This window comes from Labeo rohita, chromosome 7 (assembly GCF_022985175.1).
Source record: "Labeo rohita strain BAU-BD-2019 chromosome 7, IGBB_LRoh.1.0, whole genome shotgun sequence".
NCBI classification, from domain to species: domain Eukaryota; kingdom Metazoa; phylum Chordata; class Actinopteri; order Cypriniformes; family Cyprinidae; genus Labeo; species Labeo rohita.
Window position 1 is genome coordinate 39,417,861 of NC_066875.1, and position 15,316 is coordinate 39,433,176.

A 15,316-nucleotide genomic window follows, 5' to 3' on the forward strand; every position below is an offset into this window, starting at 1 on the left:
CATTATCTTACCGATCCCCGCAACAACCTCAAAGTCCAAAGGTAGTTTCTTCGTACACAACGTTTACTGTTCCCCATCAAACCTGCATTCAACTGATCTAAACGCAGTATAAATATCTCTAATAAATATAAAGGATTTGCTTTGACTTGGAGTTTTCACAGGAAATCTAATCAATCTAAAATGATACCAGTGTAAAACGAGTTTAATCACATCAGCAGCTTGTGTATTGCATGTCCAGTTGTGAGTCCAGAGATTTATTCCAGTTTCCTTGTCAGTGCATCATCCTCTTCTACTCTGCCTTTTCATCCCCTCTGTCCATCTCGGTAAGAACACAGTAGCACACCTTCTGAATGATTACACCTGAAGATGCTGGAGAAGAGAAAATGAAAATAAACATACGCATATGAGTTTTAGAAGCAATGTGAACTCTGTAAACCTAAATCACCCTTCGGAGACTTACCAATAAACTTCCTAAGCCACATAGGCCTGCGTGTGGCAGGTAGATGGCAGCACAGGAAATACACAGGCACTCCCGATAAAGCGATGGCAATGCCGATTAATGAGTTGATAGTGTCGCTATATAAAGGCACCACCACAAGAAAAACTGTGCAGAGGCAGAATATAATTGGGAAGAACAGGCTGAGCTGAAAAAAAGAGGAAAAAGTATGTTAAATTAGAGAGTTTAGAGTGTGCAAAGCCTATTCAGTAGGTCTGGTTGAGTGAACTTTTATTAATAGTTTGTCACACACAACACAGTATTCGTATTTTGGCGCTACTTTGTGATATATGAGCTTAATATGAAAATATAAGTAATGACAATACCTATGGTTTGTCTGTGTACTGTACGAAATGGAACGGAACGCGTTTCCTCAGGCGAACACGACTTCCGTTCGCAATTGTATGTTTACATTTCTGACTTTACGCTACATGATAATTGCTAACCTCTGACGAATTAATATATAGTTATTAATAAATATTACATACCTTTAAGATCACAGTACGAAAGGCAAACGGTATGAAATACCATTTACTTTTTAAATATTTATATTTATATTTATATTTATTTTTATTTCTTAGCAAACACCTTCTGACCAAAACTACTCATGTGAAAATGCATATATTTTATGATGTACACTGCCCTCCAAAAGTTTGGAAACGCCCTAGAAAAGTGGGGTTTTGGACAGTATTGGCATGAATCCTTTTCAATTTGTGATTTTGCACTGATAAGGGACAACACAAACTACAAAAACATATTTTATTACATAAACAGTTTACATTTTCAGTTCATCAAAATATCCACCATTAGCAGCTATTACAGCTCTGCATAATCTGGGCCTAAATTTATTGTATTCTAAATGTAACTGGCAATCAATTGTTGAAGCTATTAAGGTGTGCTGACCCAAAAATCTTTTAAAAACCTGAGCCAAGTTTAAACCAGTAATTAGGCATCACAGCTGGCAAAGGGGCATGTCTGACTTTGACATGTATATATTGCCATTATTATGTAATCAAAATGAAAACTATTATTGTGGTCTTCAATGATAATGTCGAGTTACTATTTGCACCAAAAAATGATAAGGATTTATGCTGATATCGTCCAAAACCACACTTTGCCAGGGGTGTTTCCAAACTTTTGGAGGGCAGTATATTCATATATTAACGGTATATAATATATTAATATTATGATACAGAATATATTAATGCATATAATATATGATGACTACAACAGCAGGATGCCAGATGTTTACATTTCACAACTGTGACATTATTACTCATTATTGCAACTTTCTAGACTTTATCACAATTGTAACTTTATATCTCACAATGTGACATATAGCACAGTGTGACTTTGACACAATGTGACTTTATATGACATTATTTTTTTTTTTTATATTTTATCTCACTTGATCCAAAATACAGCAACAGCAGTAACATTTTGAATTTTTACAATTTAAAATAACTGTTTTCTATTTGAATATATTTCAAAAGGTAATTTATTCCTGTGAGCAAAGCTAAATTTTCAGCATCATTACTCCAGTCTTTAGTGTCACATGATCCTTCAGAAATCATTCTAATATGTTGATTTGCTGTTCAAGAAACATTTTTATTATTATTATCAATATTTAAAACATTTGAGTACATTTTTTAGAGTTCTTTGATGAATACAAAGATCCAAAGACCAGCATTTATCTGAAATAAAAAGCTTTTGTAACATTATACAACAGACCATTCACCAGCATAATTTGTTTTTTCCGATTTTTTTCAAAATCAGAAATTAATCATTTTATTTAACAAGGATGCTTTGAATTGATCAGAAGTGATGATAAAGCCAGATACAATGTTACAAATGATTTCTATTTCAGATGCTGTTCTTCTGAACTTTCTATTCATGAAAGAAACCTGAAAAATTATACTCGGCTATTTTCAACTTAATAATAATAATAAATGTTTTTTTAAGCAGCAAATCAGAATATTAGAATATTAGAAATCACAGGAATAAATTGAATTTTAAAATATATGCAGATAGCAAACAGTTATTTTAAATAGTAAATAAAAATCGTAAAAAAATTTACAGTTTTTGCTGTACTTTGGATCAAATAAATGCAGGCTTGGCGATCAGAAGACAATTCTTTAAAAAAAAACATATAAAAAAAACCTTTTGACTGGTAGTGTATTTCAAAAATAAGAAACAATACATGACAGATGCTGGTTTGTGTGATTACCTTTAGTGGTCGTACTCTGTCTGGTTGTTTCCATCGCAGGTATAGCTGTCCCAGGATAGACAGACCCACAAAGAACCAGTAGCTGAAGCTGTAGTAGTTGATCAATCTAAAGACATCCTCCACACACAGGTATACAAGAGCCATGGCACCCTGTCGCACAACAAGACATCTTAGAATAGCTACACTTAGATTTATAAACATGAATGATGACTTCAAAGACATGGTTTATGATTTTCAGGGGAAAACACAGGATTGAAACAGAACACAAGCACATGTATTACAGCATATTATGACATAAATGGAGATGATGAGATGCGAACTGACATTGAAGAGTAGGGCAGGGATGGGGGTGAAGCGGGTGACATGAATCATGCACAGGTAGTCTGGCAGATGGCCCTCTCTGGAGCCCACGAAGAACAGCCTGAGTGGAGATACGCAAATAAGAAACGAGTTGAGAATGAAATTTAGGATGAAATGGTGCCTGAGATGAAATAATGTGGTGAATCAGATGGCAGCAGCGACACCGGTTATGCAACATGTGTTAGATGCTACTCACCGTGATGCAGCAACTATTGATGCATTTAGTCCTCCAAAGCAAGAGAAGGCAACAGCGACTGGTATTGTCCAATTAAAATACCCAAATACCTGGTCTGCAAATGTCTGTGAATTAAAACTTTGATTAGCCAAGAAACTCAGTAGAATAGCTCAACTATTAAAGCTTGTACCAACTCTCTTGTCTTTTTTTAAATGTACACTACTGTTCAAAATGGGTTTTTGTTGTTGTTTTTTGGAAAGAATGAAATAAATTAATATATTTATTTAGCAAGGATGCATTTAATTGATCAGTAAAGACATTTATAATATTACAATTCTATTTTTAGTAAATGCTATTCTTTTAAACTTTCTATTAAAAAAGAAGACTGAAAAATATTATGGTTTCCACAAAAATATTAAGCAAAATATTGCAATGATTTCCTCAGAAGACTGGAGTAAGGGCTGCTGATCATTCGTCTTTGGAAAACACATGAATACATTATATTTTTACAAAATTATTAAAAAAGAACATTTTAACTTGTAATAATATTTCACAATATTTGTGTTTTACTGTATTTGAGCAGCCCTGGTGAGTATAAAAGACTTTCAAAAACCTTTAAAAATCAGTTGAACAGTAGTGTGTTATTGCATTGCTCTTTTAAAAATTGACAAAAACTAATTCAAACAACCACCAAAGATAAATACTCACCACAGCCACGGCGTCACTGTCCAGAATGGCAGGAATGGGCAGGATTGTATAGTAAGCCAAATTAGTAAGAATGTAGATGACTGTGACAATGGGCATGGAAATTGCAATGGACAGTGGGAGATTTCTGCAAAAAAAGATGACCACCAGAGGGCAGCAGAATCCATTATCATGCATACAATACCTGGCCTGGCCTGCTCTTAGAGCAAGACTTTGCCTAATGCTGACAAATGTGTTTCACATATCCACTGATTTCTACCCAGAGGCCCAAATGGAGAAGTGCTTTCATAGTTTGTGGGTAGGAAGGTTGAAGGGGAGCTCTTGTCACATGACGGACCTGAGCAGCCCACAAAACCACATGTGATACAATCACGTGTTTGCTGTGTTCGACTAGACAGGGAATCATGTAAAATTAAGGCCTTTAAATAGAGAGAAAGATAGACATATTGATAGATATATATATATACGAACGGTTGAGGTCAAAAGTTTTCATCCCCCTGTGATTTTGAGATCCATCTTTTCACACTGAGGACAACTGAGGGACTCATATGCAACTATTACAGACGTTTCAAACGCTCACTGATGCTCCAAAAAGAAACACAGTGTATTAAGAGCCTTTGAAGACATTTTAATGAAGAGAATTTGAAGATCAGGGTAAATTTAACTTATTTTGTCTTCTGGGAAACATGTAACGACCTTCTGTAGCCTCTGAAGGGAAGTACTAAATAAAAAAATGTGATATTTAGGCAAAATAAGAAAAATGTACACATTTCCATTCTGTTCAAAAGTTTTCACCCCCGGCTCTTAAAGCATCGTTTTTCCTACAGACATTGTTGGAAAGGGCTCAAATATGCAAAAATGCTGAAAAAAAAAAAAAAAAATTTGTTGGACCTGAAACTGCAGGTAGTTTAACTGGGACAAACAAGGGACTCAAGAACAACTATTACTAAACAAAACAAAAAACACACACACACAGCTGTGGATCATTCAGATAACAACACAGTATTAAGAATCAAGGGTATGTAAACTTTTGAACCAGGTCATTTTTATAAATTCTGGACTATATGTAAACATCTTTTATGTGAAATATCTTATTCAGGTCAGTACTAAATAAACAATAACATGCATTTTGTATGATCCCTCTTATTTTGGTAAAATAAATAACATTTTTAATGATTCTGAAAGGGGGATGTAAACTTTTGACCTCAACTCTAGATAGATTGATTGATTTGATTGATTGATAGATAGATGGATTTAATTTATAGAAAAATTACCTCTCAGGATTTTTGATCTCCTCTGTGACAAAGTTGAGCGTGTCCCATCCAGAATAGGAGAAGAGAGCAGAATATAACGCCAGTGCCACAGCACCTGGATCCTGAGATGAACCTGTGAACAACCCTTCAAAATTCTGTGTGTAACCTAGAACACAAACACACATAGACCAGCATAATCAGATCGCATTATATATACAGACATAAAGTTAAAAACTTTACAGGTGTAAAAAGGCTCCTGTAGTGTCTTTACCCTGGAATATCTTGACTAGGCCAGTAATGATGACAGCGATGAGGGCGATGACCTTCGCGTAGGTGAAGAAGTCCTGTACGCGTGTCCCATACTTCACATAGGCACAGTTCACAAAGGTCAGCAAGCCTACAGAACAAACACAGGTGAAGATGAAACACTTTGTAAATATTTTGTGTCCAATCCTAGTGTTTTTGTACTCAAGGTGGATATCTGATAGGTTTAAAAATATAATCCACCCAGAAATAATATAACTGACTCACTCTCATGTCGTTCCAAAGAACATATTTGATGAAATGTTGATTACCAGTTTTGATTCCCATTGACTTCCATTGCCTTTTTTTGTCCATGAAAGTCAATGGGAACCAAAATGGTTTAGTTACCAACATTCTTCAAAGTATCTTCTTTGTGTTCCACAGAGAGAAAGCAAACATCAAATGGGTTTGGAACGACATGAGGGTGAGTAATTGATGACAGGATGTTAATTTTTGGGTGGACTATCCCTTTAAGAACCCACATGGGTGTTCTTATGAGCCTAGTCACAACATCACAGCAATAACATGAAATCGATACGGTCTTCCCCTGTTTTCCAAGAGGATCAATGATCTTCAGGGGTCAGTTTGTTCTGACCCTGGAATGTCTTGATTTGTGTGAGAGGATCAGACAAAGGGAGCGTGTGAGCGAGTGTGTGTGTGATCATGTGTGTGACTTTTGTAAGGTAGTCTTCCTGGCTTGAGGAAGCAGGGCTGCTGACTCTTGCACTCCTGCTGGTTGTTTTGCAAGGAACGAAATAGCTTAGGGCAGCACTAAAGTTTGCGTGCGTGAGCGGGGCATTTTTTCTGTCGTACACAAAATCCAGCTGTAAGCACCTGTGCTTTGCTACTACATTCCAGGAGGGTGCATTCAAATATGCATTGTTTTGTATTGCAAAGGGAAAAACCACTTAAAAAGTGAACTGAAATTGAGAGTCAGAGTGGGAAGTTTGTGTTAAGTAGTCTTGACACCAAATGAGGAAGTTACAATGTATCACATGACTTACTAACTCTTACAAGACATAGTTACTGTCTGACCCATTAACAATTGGAAAAAACTACATTGTTACATTTCCCTGTCACACTTCCAAAAAAATGTTTTCTAGTCTTCCTCTCACTTAATCTTATCTGTTATGGCTGCTATCAATGTTGCCTCAAGTTCATAAACTGCTCACACACCCGTTTTTAATCTACACTCTTTCAGCTTAAGGAGGGTAGATAGTACACAGGCAGATATGGGTTTCATTCCTGTATGCTTATGTCATCTTTTAAAATGATAAACAATGATAATGTAAAATTAATGCCATAAAGTCATAATTGACTTTCACTGTGTAGAAACGATATCTCAGTTTGCATTTCATGTGGTTAGAACATGAGTAATTGATTAAAACAATTTAAAAACAATTTAAGTCAACTTATAATAATTTGTTACCCCGCTGCCTTAAAATTTTAAGTTTTAAAATTCTAAGTTCAGTCAACTCAAAAAAGTTTAGTCAACTTGAAATGTTAAGTTGTACTAAGTGACAACTTAGATATTTGAGTTGATTCAACTTAAAATTTTAAGGCAGCTTAGTAACAAGCCCAGCTTTTAAGTTTAACAACCAAATATTTAGTTTAGTTAGCTCAAATATCTAAGTTGTCACTTGGTACAACTTAGCATTTCAAGTTGACTAAACTTATTTGAGTTGACTGAACTTAGAATTTTAAGGCAGCAGGGAACATGAGTAATTGATAACAAAATGCTAATTTTTGAGGCGAACTATTCCTTTTTTGCAGAATATGTACGTGTTATAATGTGACTATGTTTTATTTCAGATGGGCTTGTTAATAAAATGTAAATATTAAGCATACTTAAACAGACAGTTAACCTAAAATGAACATTCCTTTATCATTTAGTCACTCTCATATCATTTCAAATCCAAACCTGTTTGATATTCTGTGGCAGATAAAAGAAAATATTTTGAGAAATGTCTAATTTTTTTAAGTCAGTGGTCACCAAAACTGTCTAGCTATCAACACTTTTCAAAATATCATCTTTTGTGTTCCACAGAATAAAGTAAGTTACACTGTAAAAAACAATAAGTCAACTTAAAATAATTTGTTACACTGCTGCCTTAAAATTTTTTTCAGTCAACTCAAAAAAGTTTAGTCAACTTGAAATGTTAAGTTATGAATGTTAATCTAAGTGACAACTTAGATATTTGAGTTGATTCAACTTACAATTTTAAGGTAGCTGGGTAACAAGCCCAGCTTTTAAGTTTAACAACCAAATATTTAGTTTAGTTAGCTCAAATATGTTGTCACTTGGTACAACTTAACATTTCAAGTTGACTAAACTTATTTGAGTTGACTGAACTTAGAATTTTAAGGCAACAGGGAAACTAATTATTTTAAGTTGACTCAACAAATGTTTTATTGTTTTTTACATTGTATACAGATTTGGAACAACATGAGAGCAATTAAATGATGACAGAATTGTAATTTTTGGATGAACTCCTTTTGAATAGGACAAATAATATTAACATTGTAAATATTACCATTTCTTCAAATAGAAGAAAGAAAACATTGTATTTGTGAAGAAGAGATTGAAAGTGTATCTTTGGCATGAGACGGCTATCGTTTTCCCTCTCTATGCACTTTTGGCTCTGTTCCATACTGAGCTGTCATTAGCTATTACTCATGAGGGCAACATTGTTAATCGGAAGGACTTTACCTTCCAGAAATCAGCATGTTCTTGGGATTGCTTCTTATCTTTCAATGAAGTGTGTTGAAATTAGATTATCTTTAGATTCTATTTAGATTTGTGGGTATAACATGTTTAATCCTTTAACCCTTTGTCACCGTCCCCCAGATGAGGCGCCCAAGTTTACTTCACCATAAAACAAATAAATCCTAATCTAATCATGACAAACTATACATCATTGGAAAGGTCTAAGATTCCTAAATAAATATTGTACCATATGTTTGTGATAGAAATTATGTCGGAAAAGTAATAGATTAATATATGTCAAAAGTGCAACTTAAAAAATCTACATGATAACATGAGTTCTGACCTTTGTCACAAAAGACTTTCTTCGTTGCATTTTTCCCTGTCACGCAATAGAAATCATAAGAAATTATATATCAGTTCAAAACTTAAAATCTCAAAATTCATCCTTTGAAAGGCATTTTAAAATCAGACATTGTATTACCATGGAAAATGTACATCAAAATCATATCACAAAATGTTTTCATTCATGAATTATAAAAATTGAAGTTTGGATAGTGCATTTTTATGTCTATTTTAAAAAATGGGAGTGACAGTCAAAGGGTTTTTTTGGATTTTATGGATGCCAAACATTTTTTGTCTTTTGTTAGCACAAAATATCTTCATCCATAGCTGAGTTTCTTAAATATTGCACATTATAAATGTCTCTTTTGTGACAGACCTATTTCAGGTCATGGAGTTGCTGTTAATTAGCTGATGACCTAATGAGCTGATTGGGAACCCTGAATGCAGGATAAAGGTTGAGAACCACTGATCTAGATTATGTGGTGTGTGAAAAAAAATCCTAGATTTAAAAAATGTGGAGCATTTCAAGAACTGCCAGATCAGTATTTTTTGTATCAGCACTTTTGTGGTGCTGTGCATGTCTGTGCTGAGCGAGATGAATCACGTGAATGTAACCCTCAACATCAGCAGTGTTCGTCTGACGCATTCTCTTCTTCTTCCCTTTTTCACTCAACATCAAATACTGACAAGCTTTCATTATTTCTCATAACGTCATCATTTCTTTCTTCTCCCCTTACAAAAAAGTATTGTGATGGTATCAGATGATAATACCATAGATCTTTTTTTTACTTGGTTTGTGAGTCAACTATTTCTCATGATGTTTTATGCCACTTGCCACATGCATTCTTGCTGTCTGTGGTAAGTGTGCTCTGCTCTGTGTTTATGTGTCTGTGCTACCTGCTACCCACTTCCTGGTGCCAGTTCTTTTACTGTTCATGCACTGTTTCAAAGTGCTACCAACTTTACTAACAAACATTCAGTGAACTTTAAATTCAACAGCTAATTAAAGCCAAAATTTTAATTCTGCCATCATTTGCATACCCTTGTGTCATTTCAAACACTTTTTTTTCTGTAGAATACAGAAAACATGACTATATTGCAGCTTTTTTAAACTTTTGAGGAACAGACTGAAATTTAAGTTGCAACACAGTGGAAAAGCATATTAATATTCAAAGGTTTGGGGTCAGACAGTCTTTTTCTCACCAAGTGACACCAAGGCCACATTTAAAAAAATGATCCTTCAGAAATCATTTTAATATGCTGATTAAGTGCTTAAGAATATTTCTAATTTCTATCAATGTGGAAAACAGTTGTGCTGCTTAATACTCTTTTTGGAAACTGTGACTCATTTTTCACAGATCCTTTTATGAAAGAAACAGCACCTATGATCAATTTAATGTGTCTCTCTTTAAAAAAAAAATCTTACTGACCCCAAACATTGGAACAGTAGCGTACATTGTTCAAAATTCCTACGTGTGTGTTCCACAGAAGCAAAAAAATAAATAAATAAATCATACGGTTTTGGAATCGTAGGTAAATTATTCAGGGTGAACTATTCTTTTTAACCCTCTTAGCTCAAATTTTGTTTTTGAAGACTTGAGGAACACAAACCCTTACAGTTAACCTACAAAAGCAACCCCCAAACATATACACTACCAGTTTTTGAACAGTAAGATTTTTAAATGTTTTTTAAAGAAGTCTCTTCTGCTCACCAAGCCTGCATTTATTTAATCGAATTTACAGTAAAAACAGTAAAACAAATTTTTTTTAACTATTTAAAATAACTCTTTTCTATTTAAATATATATAAAATGCAGTTTATTCCTGTGATTTTTAAAGCTGAATTTTTATCATCATTGCTCCAGTCACATGACCCTGCAGAAATCATGCTAATATTCTGATTTACTGCTCAAAAAATACTATTATTATATTGAAAACAGCTTAGTAGACTTTTTTCAGCTTTCTTTGATGAATAAAAAGTTCAGAAGAACAGCATTTATCTGAAATAGAAATCTTTTGTAAAATTATAAATGTCTTTATCATCACTTTTGATCAGTGTAATGCATTCCTACTAAATAAAAGTATTAATTTCTGTATTTCTGTACCCCCGATCTTTGGATCGTTCTATTAATCAAATAATCCCAAAAATGTACTCAACTGTTTTAAATATTGATAAAAATAATAATAAAAATGTTTCTTGACCAGCAAATCAGCATATTAGATCTGAAGGATCATGTGACACTGAAGACTGGAGCAATGATGCTGAAAATCTAGCATTTTAAATTATATTAAAATAGAAAGCAGTTATTTTAAACAGTAAAACATTACAAAATATTTCTGTTTTTGCTGTACTTTGGATCAAATAAATGTAGGCTTGGAGAGCAGAAGAGACTTGTTTAAAAAACATAAACTTTTGACTGGTAGTGTACACACACATCCACATGCATCCACTCACATATGCAGGCTGCGGCGAGCAGACGATTGGCCGCGTAGGGCGCTATACACGAGGGGAAGATGGGCTGCACCATGTAGTTGGAGAAGGTGATGGCTATCACAGCCTGACTGGTGGGCTCGATGATCAGAAGAGAAGTCCACAGACGGATGAAAGCCAGAAAGCCTCCAAAGGCCTCCAGGATGTAAGCATAACTGGCACCCGACTTAGTGATGGTGGTCCCGAGCTCGGCATAGCAGAGCGCCCCAAACACCGAGAAGATCCCACCAATTGTCCACACTACCAAAGACAACCCGTAGGAGCCACTGTACATCAGTACGCCTTTAGGTGAGACGAAGATGCCAGACCCAATCATGTTTCCCACGATGAGGCACACGCCATTGATCAAAGATATTTCTTTTTTCAGTTTCATGGACTCCTGCGAGCCACTCGCCTTCAGGTTTCCATTCGACGACACCTGTGAGGAATGCTCCTCCGTGGGTTGGGGGCTGTAGGACGCCATTGTTTTAAAGGGCCAATTGGTTGGATGAAAGGAAAAAGATTGCCTAAAGCAGTTCTACAAAGAGTCTCAAGAAGGTCAGAAAAATTCCCAGCTAGTTCTTGAGATCTTCAGGTGACATCTGGGGAAAATAGAAAAAGTGTTTGGTATTATAGCAGACACACACATATATGCACGCACATATATAAATCTCCAAAGAAACAGGGCAATCATAAAGAGCTTTCACTCTTGCTTTTCAAAAGTACATATGGCTATTACGGCTCCATTAGACCCCATGGCAAATGGCTTTTTAAAGGTGTGTAAACAAAGCTGCACGGAGAAAAGGTCTACATGTAAGAAAAACATCCAGCTTGCTCATATTCCTTACTGTGTGAGGCTGGATTATGTGTCTTAGCCAATGGCTTAATCAATTACCATCCCTGACGTGGAGTTTGATCCACCTGATCTCCAGTCAACAAAGACCAAGTGGAGGGATTTTTGAAATGTCAAGTCTAATTCAACTCTCTTGCATTTTATCTCTTGCTCTCTGTCACTTTTAGTATAGAGACTTCTCAATGCGTCAGCATGCTGATCTGTCACATGCTCCTCAAGGTTCAATGGACTTAAAGGAGCTACGCTCAAGAGCACAGGCTGCAAAACATCTTCACATGACGATATGGAAAATATGCTCATACAGGGGTATGACTAGTTAATTGACAGCTTGTGTAATTAAGCTCAAAGTTGAAAGCCATTAATGCTGACTATGCCAAACTATACGATGAGGAGGCATAATCTGGGGATTGGTTATCTAATAAGAATTAATGGCATCCTGAAATCTGAATGGAAAGGGAATGGGAATTCACTGGATGCAGCTAACATTAAACATAAGGGCTGTAGAATTCTGGGTCATTTGATTTTTAAATTCAAAATTTCAAAAAGCTACTTTAGAATTTAGAATTCAAATGTGTTGCATGCCATTTTAGAACTTTGGAATCATTCCCACCTTTCACACACTAACTCCAGCAGTCGTATAGATCCGATTTGCTGTGCAATGGTTGGGAAGGTCTTATCATTAGAAGACGAAAGTTGCATTCAGGAAAGACAAATGGAGATAGTGAGGATGATTAAAGAAGTTAGATGAGTGGGTGGACAGTAGGTAATTACTGCACGTGATAATTAAACAGCCACACCAGTGCAAGATCTTTAGGGACTGGAGAGCAAGGTTCAGGACATGCTGATAAGCACTCTGCAAAAACAACTATAAAACAAAATCACTCAAGGCTACAGCCTAAGCCATCATATCCTTGCTGGGAAGCAGAATATTTAGTGAAAATGATTTTTATCAGTGCACTATAGAAACTAACTGTAAACTACCTGCAATGTCTATGAAAAGAAAACTGTATTAGAAAGCTTCAATCTTCAATCTATGTCATTTAAAGCTTTGTGAAATAATAATTCTGGGTTTAAATGACGGCAAGTACATTAGAGCTGAGTGGAATGGTTTTGTATTACCTTTTACTCCAGGTGCTGAACTGGCATCAGGATGCAACTCGTACTGATGCTTTATCTGCTGTTCATTTTCGTATACACGATGGAAGTCGATGTGTATTTCATGTTATTTCGCCGTGTGAGATCTCAGTCATATGGTCTCTGTCACGGCTAGCGCTCCAGTTCCCTTCCTTTCAGTTCGTGAGCACGAGACGTTTGAAGGAGATTGATGAACTTCTGCTCTCAGTCAAATACAGACCGCAAACACACACATTGAGTGAGGGGAGGAGAAAAGAGGCAGAGCGCAGCGCTCTAAACTATTGAACCATTATAATGAGCGTATGGATGAACTTACAATCGAAAAAGGTCATTTTGTAGTCGAGACATTAAGGGGGGCTGTCTGAATGTAAAGCGGTGTTGTAATTGAAATATAGCTGAATAAAACGTTAACATAAATCTTAAATACAAATTAGAAATGACTTAAATATGCAAGCACTGAATAAAATTAATTTTAGATAAATTAATACAAAATAACAATGATAAAAATGGCAAAAGTGCATAACAAAATGACTAAAAAAAAACAAAGATTAAAAACCAATTCAAAATGTATCCACCCTTCGCATAAAAATGGGCACGGCCATTTGTAAATTGTATGGGTGTAGCTTCTGGTCATATCAGCGTCCAGGTATTTTTGATTTTGCTGCTTGATATTGCAGATTGGTTTGTCTTTAAGCATATTATTTTATTGTATTATCTTAATTATGAGCACACTTGTTTGTAGTGCAAACCGTTTTACCGTTTTCTGCGCTTAGTTACTCTTCTCATTATTTCCCTATCCACGTTTTTCCAGAATAACCGACTTCTATTTGGGTGCTTTCGTGTTCCAGTCTCTACAGAAATCCATAAACGGGGTAAAAAGATCAGCTGAATTGAAACTTTTTCTAAACACAATTAAATATAAAAATGTGCGCCCATTTTAGATTTTCGGCTAGGAAAATGTTAATTTGACTAGAAACACCAGAGACCGGAAATGTAAAACCACACCATTTAGGTGAGACTTCAAAAAATAATTTCATTTCAGATTGTTTGCACTACAAACCACTGTGTTCATAATTAAGATAATACATTAAAATAATATAGCGAGGCACACCAGTTTGTGGTATAAAGCAGCAAAACGAGTTGTTTTGTACAGTTAAAAATAGCTTGAAGCGGATGACACCGGAAGCCTCGCACATAAACCTTACAAATGGCCGCGAAAAATTAGGTGGATAGGCTACGATATATACTATAATAGTATCTAAATAATTTAAATATTAATAAGCAAAACTGACATACAAAATTGAATATGGTCATCTATGGATAATCTGGGAAAACATCTGAGACATAATCACTGGCGTAATATGTGACAACAAGCCCCAACGTTACATGAATGTAAATAAAGAAAAGAAAAAGAATAAAAGAAAAACATTTTAGGATTGGGTTGCATTTCAAGAATCGTGTTTGCTGAACGATGTATTTCCCCATATACCATATACCTATTTAAAGTATTCTGTAATTGTCAAAATGATTGTGCCTTTGGATTATTTACAGTACACACCTGTGTATATGTCGCCATCGTGTGGTCAAAATAGGATGTTATACCACATCTGTTTTTCCTGACTTGCAAAGTGGATACTTTCCCATTGTTGCTGTTTTACTACTACTTTAGTACTTTATTATTGCAACCATTTCTCCCCCTAGTGTTTATTTTTTGAACTTGGCAAATAACTGTACTAAACTGACGTAAATAATAAAAAAAAAAATGTGTAAATCAACATTATTAAAGGTAAAAATATATTTGCATATCATATAGAAACATGCAGCTGTACAATCATTTACAAGTATATTGTGGTGTTATTGGTTTATGAACCTCCTCCAGTGCTAAATGTAAATGGAAAGAAGCTTTACATATATTGATTTCATAAATTCATCTTTTAAAGATGTTTGACATCTGCTCATTCTAGAACCATTCCTCACTTCTTGCTGCTTTTTTGCCTCTCAAGATGCTACATTTTGGCATAGTCTCTGGAAGATTTCCTTATTTTTGATTGAGACATGTCTTTATCCCTTCCTGAATGCGTGTGGACAAACTTTTACCACATGCCTTGTTTCTGGCTCATTGTTCGTCTCCCTCTCAACCTCAAAATTTCTCTCCTTGGTTACAGGTTGTCATGGTTTCGAGGGCCTGGCAGAGGCAGGATTAGGAGCCATTTTAGGGACAGCTGGCCGGGTCGGTCTCCACCTCCCCTTCATCCCGGGCAGAGACGCTCAGGGGGGATGAGGGGGGACATT

The 15,316-nt window shown here is 35.4% G+C and overlaps 1 protein-coding gene across 3 annotated transcripts; it reads right to left on the minus strand.

Annotated features, from left to right (window-relative positions):
• Positions 1 to 163: 163 nt before the first annotated feature.
• On the minus strand, positions 164 to 13,263 carry slc7a7 (solute carrier family 7 member 7). Of its 3 annotated transcripts, none has more exons than XM_051114720.1 (10): positions 13,010 to 13,263; positions 11,023 to 11,639; positions 5,488 to 5,613; positions 5,238 to 5,382; positions 3,967 to 4,090; positions 3,280 to 3,383; positions 3,048 to 3,144; positions 2,724 to 2,873; positions 461 to 644; positions 164 to 369 (listed from the first exon to the last, which is right to left on the minus strand). In XM_051114720.1, the coding sequence occupies exons 2-10, from the start codon at positions 11,519 to 11,521 to the stop codon at positions 290 to 292; spliced, it is 1,509 nt and encodes a 502-aa protein (XP_050970677.1). In that variant the 5' UTR covers positions 11,522 to 11,639; positions 13,010 to 13,263; the 3' UTR covers positions 164 to 289. The 3 variants fall into 3 exon arrangements, with proteins under 3 accessions (XP_050970677.1, XP_050970679.1, XP_050970678.1); XM_051114722.1 differs by lacking the exon at positions 13,010 to 13,263 and adding an exon at positions 12,501 to 12,632; XM_051114721.1 differs by lacking the exon at positions 13,010 to 13,263 and adding an exon at positions 11,886 to 12,032.
• Between the last annotated feature and the right edge of the window lie 2,053 nt (positions 13,264 to 15,316).